Source organism: Vigna unguiculata, chromosome 2 (assembly GCF_004118075.2).
Source record: "Vigna unguiculata cultivar IT97K-499-35 chromosome 2, ASM411807v1, whole genome shotgun sequence".
NCBI classification, from domain to species: Eukaryota; Viridiplantae; Streptophyta; class Magnoliopsida; order Fabales; family Fabaceae; genus Vigna; species Vigna unguiculata.
The window spans coordinates 17,314,082-17,326,552 of NC_040280.1; the positions used below are offsets into that span (position 1 = coordinate 17,314,082).

The window sequence follows — 12,471 nt, forward strand, 5'->3', positions numbered from 1 at the left end:
CTATTAAAATAAATTAATACTACACAAATTAAAAAATAAACTTTTAAATTAAATTCACTTTTATATTTTCAAATTACACCTAAAATAATTTAATACACAACATGTAACATCCCATTTAATTAATAAATCTAATTAAAGGAAATGTCACACAATAATATAAGAAGCAAGATCAATGGACTATAATATCACTTCTACAAATATCCAAAGTACTTAGAGGACAATAATCGAGGCACACCACGATGTCGGTACAAAACATGGTAAAAGGTCTAAAGTATCCAAAATACAATGCTAAATAAGGTAATACATGGGCCACAATCCTAACAGAAGACATAATGAGCAGAGCCCAAGTCCAGATGACTAAGCAGTGGAACCTCCATCATCCTGTTGGCCACGAGAATTTTTCGCATCTGCTCACATCAATAAATTGGTGATCATCGCAAAACAAGAGAACCACACAAGCAAGACATACAACAAACAAAAGGGTAAGCTAGAGTAGAAAATGATTTATCATACAGTTACATACAATTTTATAGTTCAAGATGCATAAGCCAACCAATCATGTTATGACTTGCAAACAATACACTAAGACTCAGACACGACTCATCCGGATACATATAATTAGTCGGATTCAGCGGATGCTTGCACTTATGGTGGCTTATACTGCTCTACCAAGCTACTCTACCGAGCTAATTGTTCCAGTGTCTCAACCCCCACACACAAGGTTAGTCCTTAATGGGTTCCAGGCCTCCTGCTACTCTCACCACTCGAGTCAGTACGCTCTATGTGAGACTAACTAACTCTTTAGAGTGTCAGGATGGAATCCTTACCTTGAATCCTTACTAAATTATATAAATAGGGCACCACCATGAACTCCCACTAACATGGGTCATGGAATTACGTTCTGACCAATTGAGGCACCACCATAAGATCTCACCTAGAGATTCATGGAATTACACCCTAACTAAATAAGGAACCACCACGAAACTATCGTGGGATTACGTCTTAACCAAACCAACATCATGCTTCCAAAAGTCAATATAGAATCATTTATCATGCCAAAACCATGCCACTTTGATAATCAACCATCCCATCCAAGTCACATGCCAAGACCATATTAAACTCATCATTCACAACCCATAAGCCATTTCACTCATGCATATTTATTCATCTCATGCTTTTAACATAACAATTCAATCAGGCATGTGCCAAACATCCAAGAATAGAGAAACCACAAAATAAGGATGCACCCTCGCCTAGCTCCTCGCTTAGGCGAGAGGGTCTCTCGCTCAAGCGAGCTCCTTTTGCCTAGGCGAGAGCTCGAACTAGGAACAGTGGTGTTGTCGCGTCCTCTCGCTTAGGCGAGACCTCCTCACCTGAGCGAGATAGATTCTCGCTCAAAACAAGAGCTCGTCGCCTGAGCGACAACTCGCGTAAACAACTTGGGCGAGTTGCTGCTAATCTCGCCTAGGTGAGACACGCTCGCTTGGGCGAGAAAACCAGAACCCTCCATTGTTCACGCATGCAACATGCAGTTAATTGAACCAAACAATATTTTTAATAGAAACAATTATAATGGCAACCAAGCATCAAACTCACGGAATAAAACCAGAGCAAGCAGAAAATCGCAAGAAATAGTAAACCCTAGCTTCCCTTACCTAGAAAGGGTGAGCAAAGGACTTTGACACCAATTGTGGAGCGCAACAACTCCTGGAACAGACTAAAGAGCTGGAAAAATATAGCAGAACAGATTTAAACGGGTTTATTAGTACAAATCCTAGTTGGAACCATGAAGAATAAGTTGAAGGGAAAAGAGCATGAGTTCCGAACTGACTTACGTGGAGCGGAAAACATATTTGAGCTAGCTTGAAGAGGACTAGGAACCAAACCCTATCAGAGCTTCTGGAAGGAACATACAGCGTATGAGAACAGATTGTTTTACAAAGTGAGAGCTGAATGAGAGATGTTGGCTGCTTTAGGGGCCTTGACACCCTATGGGCCAGCCTTTAGGTCCAACTTGTTTAAGACAACCCTAAAATATTGAGACAAAAATAATTAGGCCTTACACAACACTAAATTATTTTTTTAACTCAAAAAATTTAATAAAAAGTTTAATTATATTCACTTTCATATTTTTTCAAATAATATCTAAAATAACTTAATACACAATACTAAATATTTTTTTAAAAGCAATTAAATTCAACAAATTCAAAAATAAATAAATTACATTTACTTTCATATATTTTCAAATTACACCTAAAATAATTTAGTATGTAATAAGAAATCTATTTTTAATATATTATTTTTAACTAAAGAAATTAAAAAAAAACCTCTAATTCAACCAAGTTTTACAAAAACAAAAATAAAAAATAACACCTAAATCTAATTTTTTTAAAAAAATTCAAATATCCGAATTCTAATTTATTTTTAACAAAAATAAAAAAATAAAAAACCAATGTCAGAATTCAGATATCTGAAACTGAATGGGAAAGTAAAAAGAAATAAAACAAGACAGGCTAGAATTCGAATTCTGGACAAAATTCCCACACGAAAAGCAAAACCATGCTTTCTGCATAATATTTTTGTACAATGAAAAAAAAATGTATAGTGTACTATGTGGATAAAATTAAAAGCAAACCATGGTATTTGGGTAAAAAAAATCTTCGTACTTGGCCTATAGATCTCTGCAAAATGACGCAGCTTATGAAAATTATAACATTTAACAATTGATTTGTTGAAGTTAGCTCTGCCTCTTTCATTTCACTACGACCTCGTCCCCTTCCTCTACAATACTCACCAAAACTAACCTTTAAAGCTTATACGTTGCTTATGTACTACTCATCAATACTCATCAGATCCAAATTTTTTAATTCTTCAATCAAACACACCATATTGATGGTACTTAGGTGTCAGTCAGCGCAAAATACACTCATTTACATATTCTTCCTCATTCATGCTTAATACCTCATACTTCTTCTCAAAGCCTCGGCGTTGTGCACGTTATATCTTACCATTTCTTACTAATAAATGTTATCCCACAGTTTTATTCAAGACTACCATTAGCCTTACCAGAATAACAAAAACAAACTATTCACATTTCCTAAGCATAAAGAATGGATAAAATACTCATCAGAAATTATAGCTAGAATATTAAATTGCTGGATCATTGAATGGATAATTGAACTCCAAAATAAAGCACCGATCTCGTTATTCAATTTCTTACACTACAAAAGCTGTTTAAATGTTTTCAATCACTCGAGTAAGTTAACAATTTGTTTCCATCATCCTTGTTTATCTCCAAGCTGCAGCAGCGCTTCAATGAGCTGATCCACTTGCATGGAAGAATCCCCACCTTCACTCACAGCCCTAACACTTTCCTCTCTCATTAACTTCGCTCTTCGCTTTTCGGGACTCTCCCCACTCATAACCCTCTTCACAACCCGACTCAACTCATTTGGATCGGGCACAGAATCCGCCCCCTCACACACTCGAACCGCCACCCCTGTTTCCTCCACCAACAGCCTCGCGTTCAAAAATTGATCAGCCTCCATCGGCCACCCCATAATCACAACCCCACTCACCATCGCCTCCGTTACCGAGTTCCACCCGCAGTGGCTCACAAATCCCCCCACAACCGGGTGCCTTAGTATCGCCACCTGTGGGGCCCAACCCGTAACCACCATTCCTCGACCCGAAACCCGATCGACAAATCCATCCGGAACCAACCCGTACCCCTGCTCCATTTGTTCCTTGTTTGGCGTCGGCGCAACCCAAACGAATCGCGTTTGGGATTTCTCCAACCCCATCGCTAACGCTTCTATTTGTTTCTTCTTTAACAACTTCTGACTCCCGAAACACACGTACAACACCGAACCCTCTTCCTCGAACGCGTCGAGCCAACTTAGAACCTCGGATCCCGTGGTTGAGTTTTCGGACCGGTTAGTGCCCAACGGCCCAACCGCGTAGACCCTCGAATGGCCGAGCTCGGCCCTGATGTGATCCAAATAAGGAGCCTCCAGCGTGCGGAACGTGTTGAAGACGCAGGCCCAGGCAGCATCGTTGGAAAGAAAACTCTCCTTTACGAACTCCGAGTCCGGGTCTGATTCCCTGTAGCGGAGGAACACTGAAGGAAGGTGGTCCCGCTTAAACGACGGCGTTCCGGGAATTCCGTGAAAGTGAATATCGTTATTATCAGTCAGTAAGTTTGAATTGTGCCAGCAGCGCGTGAAGACGTTGTTGAAGAAGGCAGCGACGGAGTAAAACGCGATCCTGGGGATGGTGAGTTGCGCGGCGAGTTGGTGAGTCCAGCCGAGGAAGAAATCGGAGATGAGGGCTGCAGGGGGGTTAGGGTGGGTGGTGAACCAGTGGATTATTTGGGGTTGGAGTTTGGAGAGGGCATTGATGAAGGGGTAGTTTCCGGTGTTGCCGACCTCACGAACGTTTTCTGCAGCGGCGGGGATTTTGGGGTGCGGCGGGAATGGGAGGACGAGGGTTTGGATGGTGTTTGGATGGGAGGATAAGAGAGGGTTGAGAATGGGAAGGTTTTTGGGAGTGATAATGATGGTGATTGTTATGCCTGCTAGGGCCAGGTGGTGAGTGAGATCCAGGAGTGCAAGAATGTGACCCTGCGCTGGGTATGGGAATACCAGGATGTGAAGTTTGGACATTGTGTTAGATTTGAAGAGTGGAACCAGTAAGAAAGTAGAAGCTTTGTTGAGAAGAAGAGTTATGGGGATAAGCTTTTTGACGAAAAGCCTCTATCACTTCTTGACGTTGACTCATGTCTCTTCAACCACAACATTTATTTCGTGTCATAAAATATTTTCTCTTAAAAATTCTTATAAATTAGTTATTAATCAAAATTTAAATAATATATTATTTGAGAATATTTTATCTTTAAGTTATAATAGCCGGACATTACTATGTATCATATATCAAAAGTTTGATCTAATTTTTTTTTTCACTAAATATTTTTTTATAAAAAGTCCACAATTTGGCACAAGAGAAATCCCCTTCCCAATATCTTTTACGCTAGGGAGTCACCGATTTGGATTCACTAATTTGGAGACAAATACAAAGACGTGATTTGTATAAGAAATTACAATTTGGCCATCAAATAGAGGCTTAGTTTTGCATTCTGCAAGACGTGTTCTCTCTCTATTTTTTTTGATAGATTCGATTCTCATCCCACTGTGCAAGCCATCCCACGCAGAGGAAGAAAAAGCAGTAATTGGGTATGTGAATTTTAAAGAAATAGAAACTGGGTTGTAAAAGATAAGGAGAAAAATAAAGGAACGAGAAGGACTGGTTGTGTTGGGAGCATAGACAATAATTATTCAAATGTATTAAGTTGTATATATTAATTATTTAAATTATTTGTATATTTTTATTTTCTTAATTCTATATATAAGAATATGTAGGCCTTAAACCGAAAATAAATGATAAATAATTTTTCGAGACTCACTAAATGACACACTTGGCTCAAAATTTTGTTCTTGTGGAAGTTAGTATTTTATTTATAGTCAAATTACTTTGTAACTAACATATCAAATCATTTTTTCATAATATCTTCTAAGATAATAACCACTAAGAAATAATAATTACCCCAGGAATTAATAACTACCAAATATCAACTTATAGTAATTAATGGATATCAGGTTACAATAATAATTAAATATCATAAAAATAATTAGACCTTGTCCATGTATCTATCCTTAAGTTGATCAACTCCAACGTTGATCCACTTTAAATTGGTTAGCTCCAAGATGATGTTGATATGCTTTACTAATCCATTACACTCTTTTTTCATAGCTCAACCCATAAGAGATTTGCCTTCTTGATCCATTATACTCTTCCTTCATAGCTCAACCCATAGGAAAGCTGCCTTCCTGATCCATTTTCCTTTTCAACTCTTCTGGTCTTCAACATTAAATCGGCTCATTGTCATAAAGCGACCTAGATAGTACATAATCCTTCAACCTTTGAGCTTCCATTTCCTTGGAACGAGGAGGTTGCTTTCTTTTAAAACTGTCGTTTGTATTTTCCCATGCCCTATCATTACATTTCACCTACTTTTGCCGCACACCTGAAATCTAGGTACTTTGCGGGTTTCTAACGAATGAGATTCTTCAAAGTCTTTTCACAACGCAATTTCACAAAATCACCTTTAAACTGCTTTTGCTTCCTAGAATCATTTATTCTTTTGATATTACTTGTGCCTTCAACTTCCTCTTTCTTTTCTCCAACATTTTCCTATCTTGCCTTCGTTCTTCTACTCTTCCATTCCAGGTACACATCATTTTCATTCTCCATTGTTGTAAAGTTGCTCATCATGTCTTGCTCTATTATGGATTTACCTGTCCATGCTTGTCTTTTATTTGCTTGACCTTATCTACGAACAACTTTAGTGCTTCATTTTTCTTTTTGAGTGGAGCTTCGAGATTGATGACCAATCTTGATAGCCAACCTCATCTTTACTGATTTAAATATGATTGTTAACATCGAATTTTGTCTGGGTGAATAGAAATTATTTTCAAAAATTTCAAAAAAAAAGATAGTAAATAGGGATGGCAACTAAACTTGTCCCGTGGGTATTGCCTGAATCCCCATTTTGACGAAAAATCCCCACAATGACTAGGTATGAGGATGTACATATCCGTTTAGTCCCCATCCCCATACACGCCATAATACTCGTCCCCACAATGACTAGGTATGGGGATGTCTTTAATTAGATTTTGGATTTGACCTTGTAGAATTGTCATTGGGTTTGATTCCATCTCGTGCGAGAACTAAGTTTGGATCCCAGTAATGCCATAACATATGAGGTCAGTGAAAAATTTTATCGGTCCCATAGTAGGTGCCAAATGTTCTTACCGAGATCTTGAAGTGAGCCTTCAGACAAGTGGCAAGATTGGGATGACTTTGACAAACCTTGATAAGGTGCTTCCAAGGGTTGAGACACAGGGGAAGATCCACCTGCAAAATACTCTTTAACGCTTAAGTCAGTAAGAGAGTAAAGATCTCGTATAAGAGTGAGTATGAGTATATATGAGAGTATGAATTAGAGTGAGTATTTCTTGGAGGATACTAGGTGTATTTATAGTACCTTGTTGGGCCTTGGACTCGTGTGATAAAATAGTAAAATAACAACTTACCTTGAACAAATAATAACAATAATAATAATGTGACACCTTACCAGATATACTAAATATCTTGTAAATATTTAGTATCAAGGGATATTAGGTCACAATCATATTTACGAGATTTACTAGTATGTTAATATCTCTCCCAATAGATGTATCTTAGTATATTTTGTAATCCTGTGGGGATGAGGCTAATTGGACCTGGCCCTATTGCTTAATATCATCTATTGGGCCGTAAAAGTAAAATACTCAAACAAAAATTCTCGCTCTCTCTCTCTCTCTCTCTCTCTATATATATATATATATATATATATATATATATATATATATATATATATATATATATATATATATATATATATGTGTGTGTATGTATGTGTGTGTGTGTGAATAACATCACTTACTAATTTGAGTGTGATAAAGCAATTTTTAACTCGATTTTCATCCACTAATGAAACCTCATTCTTGGAGTGCACGATTTGATGCAAGGGCATTCCCCAAGGCTCTTTACATAATTCGTGCAGTTTTTATAACGAAATTACGAGAATGAATAGATTTGAAAAATATTGTGAAATTTAGGTAAGTAGAATACATGTAGCATGATTATCAACTGAAATGTACAAATAAGAAAAAGTTTTTTTTCACCGTAGATGATTTGCAATTTAAATTTTTTATGAATTGAAAATTGTCTTTATTAAATCCCTTAGGGTTTTCTGTTTTAGGTGTTTGTTACTGATAACTGATCCAAATCAGTTACCTAGGGTTGTTTTCCTTTTTCTCTAAAAACCTATTTAAGGATAGGTTTTGTTCTTCCTTTGTATCAGAAAATTTACAGAAGAAATAAAGTTTAGTTTTCTTACCTACGTTGCTATGCTTTCTCCCTCTTGTTTCTCTGCCATCTCTACATCCCACTTGTTCCTCTCCATTCCTTGCTCGCACCTCATGAAGATGATGAAAGACACTGTCCAGCGAGCTCAATATGGTATCAGAGCAGGTTTCTAACCTGCTCTGCCTCCGTTGCGCTCTGATCCACACCAGGCTCGAGGTTTCTTGGCATCTTTCTTGAAGATGGACAATAAAGATGTGGTAAGGAATGAGAGCACCAACCATGGAAAGCACAACACTGATCTTGATCAAGTTCTCATACCCATCAGCCCTTATTACCTACACCCTGGAGAAAACCCAGGTTTGGTCTTAGTTTCCACTAATTTGAATGATTCTAATTACCCCTCTTGGAGCAAGAATATGCAACATGCTATGCTGTCCAAAAATAAGCTAAAGTTTGTTAAGGGGAGCATCAAGACTCCTCTTCCTAATGATCCCATCTATGAAGCATGGGAAAGATGTAATGTAATGATTTTGTCATGGATTATGAGGGTTCTTTCTCCTGATATTGCTGAGAGTGTCCTATACATTGATTATGCTAAGGAACTCTAGGAAGAACTGAAAGAAAGGTTCTCTCAAGGGGACTATTTTCAAATCTCTGATCTTCTTCAGGAGATTCACTCCATCAAGCAAGGAGAAAGGACCATAACCCAGTATTTTACAAAATTAAAGAAGTTGTGGGAGGAGTTGGACTTCTTGCGTCCCTTACCAACTTGCACATGTGGAAAGCCCTATGAGTGTGATCTTACTAAGGTTTTCTTGAAATAGAGAGATTTTGAACACTCTATTTGTTTTTTAAATGGCCTAAATGATTGTTACAATAATGTTAAGACTCAAGTTTTGTTAATGGATCCCTTGCCTGGTATAAACAAAGTGTTTTCTTTAATAATACAACAAGAAAGGAAATATAACAGTTATGGAACTTTAAATGTTGAAAATAAGGTTCTTTTGAATACTGCTGAGAAAAACAACTATAAAGCTTAAGAACATGGTTCTTGGAAAGGTCAAGGCAGAGGAAACAACTTTCTTGGTCAAGGAAGGGGAAGAGGAAGAAACCCCAATAAGGGAAACAATGCACATACTGCCATAAGATGAACCATACTACTGAAGAATGCTATTCAAAGCATGGTTATCCCCCATGGTATAAACAGAGAGGAGATCAAGAAAGAAGTTACTACAGTGATAAAAATGGCAACACACAACAAACGTGCAACCTAATAGTCAAGGGTGATGCACAAGACTCTACTAATCAGACTTCCACCAAAGAAGCTGACACAAGTACTTACTTAAGTACTGAACAAATACATAAACTGCTAAGGTTTTTGGAGGACAAAGGTGAATCCAATCATGTTGTCAGCCATATTCAAAGGTCTAGCAACAATATCTCCACTCACAAGGATCAACAAGGTAAACTCTGGATCTTAGATACAAGAGCTACTGATCATGTAACACAAGATCTAAATCAGTTTTCAACATTTTATAAAATCAAACCTGTAACTGTGAGACTTCCTAATAACTCTACAGTCGTTGCTGAATATGCTGGAACAAAATACTTTACTAATGATTTCATAATCTACAATGTTCTCTACATTCCAGATTTTTCCTTTAATTTGATTTCTGTGCAGTCCCTTATTAAGGACCTAAACTGCAGACTAATATTTTCTAATGAGCATTGTCAGATTCAAAACAATACTTCATACAAGACGATTGGGTGTGCTAGCATGCTAAAGGGTTTATACTATCTTGATAACTGCCCCTCCATCTCTAAAGATTATCTGCCTATGAATATAGCTATTAATTGTTCTAAAAACAGTGTAAACATTTGGCACCACAGATTAGGACATCCATGTGACAGTGTTATGAAACAAATATGTAAAGTCTTTCCTTAAGTGGATGATTCTTGTAAAGATATTTGTGAAATCTGCCATTATTCTAAACAGCATAAACTTCCTTTCCAACATAGCACTACATCTTCTTTAAATTGCTTTGACATGATACATACTGATATATGGGGTCCTATTTATGTCCCTTCTATAAATGGTCATATATATTTTCTCACTATGGTTGATGATTGTTCTAGACATACTTGGATCTTTCATATGCATTCTAAGAGTGAAACCATAAAGCTTTTACTGAATTTTGTCATTTATGTTAAAAATTAGTTTGAAAAGAATATTAAAATCATAAGGTCTGACAATGGTCCTGAGTTTGAATACAATGATCTATATAACAATTATGGCATTGAGCATAAAAAAAGTTGTGTTGGAAATCCAGAACAAAATTTTGTTGTGGAAAGAAAGCATCAACACATTCTTAACGTTGCTAGAAGTCTTTTATTTCAGTCTAAATTACCTAAATGCTATTGGTACTATATTGTTAATCACGTTGTGCACTTAATAAATAAGATGCCTTCTGCTGTTTTAAGGAATAAATCCCCTTATGAAATTCTTAATTGAAAACCTCCTACTTATCTTAGCTTAAAGGCTTTTGGTTGTCTATGTTTTGCCTCCACCACTGATGTCAACAAAAACAAGCTTGATCCTAGGGCTAGAAAATGTGTTTTTATTGGTTTTAAGCCTGGAATGAAGGGCTATGTTCTTCTGAAAATTAAGAGTATAGAGATCTTTGTTAGTAGAAATGTCATGTTTTATGAAAATATTTTTCCCTGTAATTTTTATAACAGTAGTGGATAGGATCAGAATGTTGAGTTCTTAGAACAAAGCAGTTTACATAATGATGTTCCCAACAACTATGTCTCTCCTAAAGACCACAACATCATAGACAACGATGATGAGAATAGCAATACTGATAATGACATTGCAGATTCCAGCAGTGAGAGTGACAGAAGAGAAGATATCATTGAGAATCATGATCAGATTAATGTCCAGCTTGAACATGATTAAGAAAAAAAGCAAAGTACTGATACTATTCAACAAGATCTCATTAACACTGAAGATTAAGATCTATGGTGATCAAAGAGAAGCAGAAGAATTCCTGACTACTTAAAGAATTATCAGGTCAATGGTTCCTTTACTGTTAACAATTATGTCCTTCATGAATGCATAAATCATACTTATAAATCTGCCTATCCCATTAGCTCTATTGTTTCCTATAAATCTCTATCCACGGATCACCTCAATTACACTCTTGCCATTTCAACTAATAAAGAACCTTAATCTTATGTTGAAGCCAGTAAAAATACAGAATGGGTGACTGTTATAAACAAAGAAATAAATGCTTTGTAATTAAACAATACTTGGTACCTAACTGATCTCCCTAAAGGAAAGAAACCTATAGGATGCAAGTGGGTGTTTAAGATCAAATATAATGCAGATGGCACTATAGAAAGATATAAGGCTAGGCTAGTGGCTAAGGGGTATTCTCAACTAGAAGGGGTTGAATATTTTGACATTTTTTCTCCTGTTGCTAAACTAACCACTATTAGAATTCTCCTAGCTCTTGCAGCTGCCAAAAACTGGCACCTACATCAACTTGATGTGGATAATGCCTTTCTTCATGGAGAACTCAATGAAGAGGTCTATATGTCACCCCTACCAGGACTGGATGTCTCCAAACAAGGGCAAGTTTATCGTTTAACTAAATCTCTATATGGTCTCAAGCAAGCAAGTCGACAATGGTTTGCCAAACTGTCTTCATTCCTTATAAATCTTGGTTTTGTTCAATCAAAGGTTGATTATTCCTTATTTGTTCAGAAAACTACTAATAATTTTATTGCTTTACTTGTTTATGTAGATGATGTGATACTAATTGGGAATTCTATGGAAGTTATCAATAGAACCAAAACTTTATTACACCAAGCTTTCAGAATTAAGGATCTTGGAAAATTGAAATTTTTCTTAGGCTTTGAAATGGCTAGGACAACAAAGGGAATCCATTTGTGTCAAAGGAAGTATGCTCTAAACATCTTAGAAGAAACTGGGATGCTTAACAGTAAGCATGTCAAAGCCCTCTCATGAGTAACACTAAGGATCTTTTTGACACCAACAAAACTGTTCACAACACAGATTCCTATCAAAAATTAATAGGGAAGCTTCTATATCTCACTAAATCTAGGCCTGACATTAGCTTCTCTATTCATTTACTCAGTCAATTTGTGCAGGGACCAACCATACATCATCGCTAGGCTGCCCAACATATTCTTATATATATCAAGGCAGATCCAGGTCGTGGTCTTTTCTTTCCAATTGAGACTGATATCCAAATCAAAGGATTTAGTGACTCTGACTGGGCTGGTTGTCTAGAAACCAGAAGGAGTGTTACTGGATTTTGTATCTTTCTTGGAAGTTCACTAGTTTCCTTGAAAACTAAGAAATAGAACACGGTTTCTAGATCCTCTTCAGAGGTAGAGTATAAGGCTCTCGCCACCACTACGTGCGAGATATAATGGATTAGTTACATCCTTCGCGATCTACAAGTTCAAACTGAT

At 36.8% G+C, this 12,471-nt stretch overlaps 1 protein-coding gene across 1 annotated transcript; it reads right to left on the reverse strand.

The window, feature by feature from the left end:
- Positions 1-3,123: 3,123 nt before the first annotated feature.
- On the reverse strand, positions 3,124-4,806 carry LOC114174348 (UDP-glycosyltransferase 89A2-like). The gene has a single exon (XM_028059185.1). The coding sequence runs from the start codon at positions 4,662-4,664 to the stop codon at positions 3,279-3,281; it is 1,386 nt and encodes a 461-aa protein (XP_027914986.1). The 5' UTR covers positions 4,665-4,806; the 3' UTR covers positions 3,124-3,278.
- Positions 4,807-12,471: the final 7,665 nt, after the last annotated feature.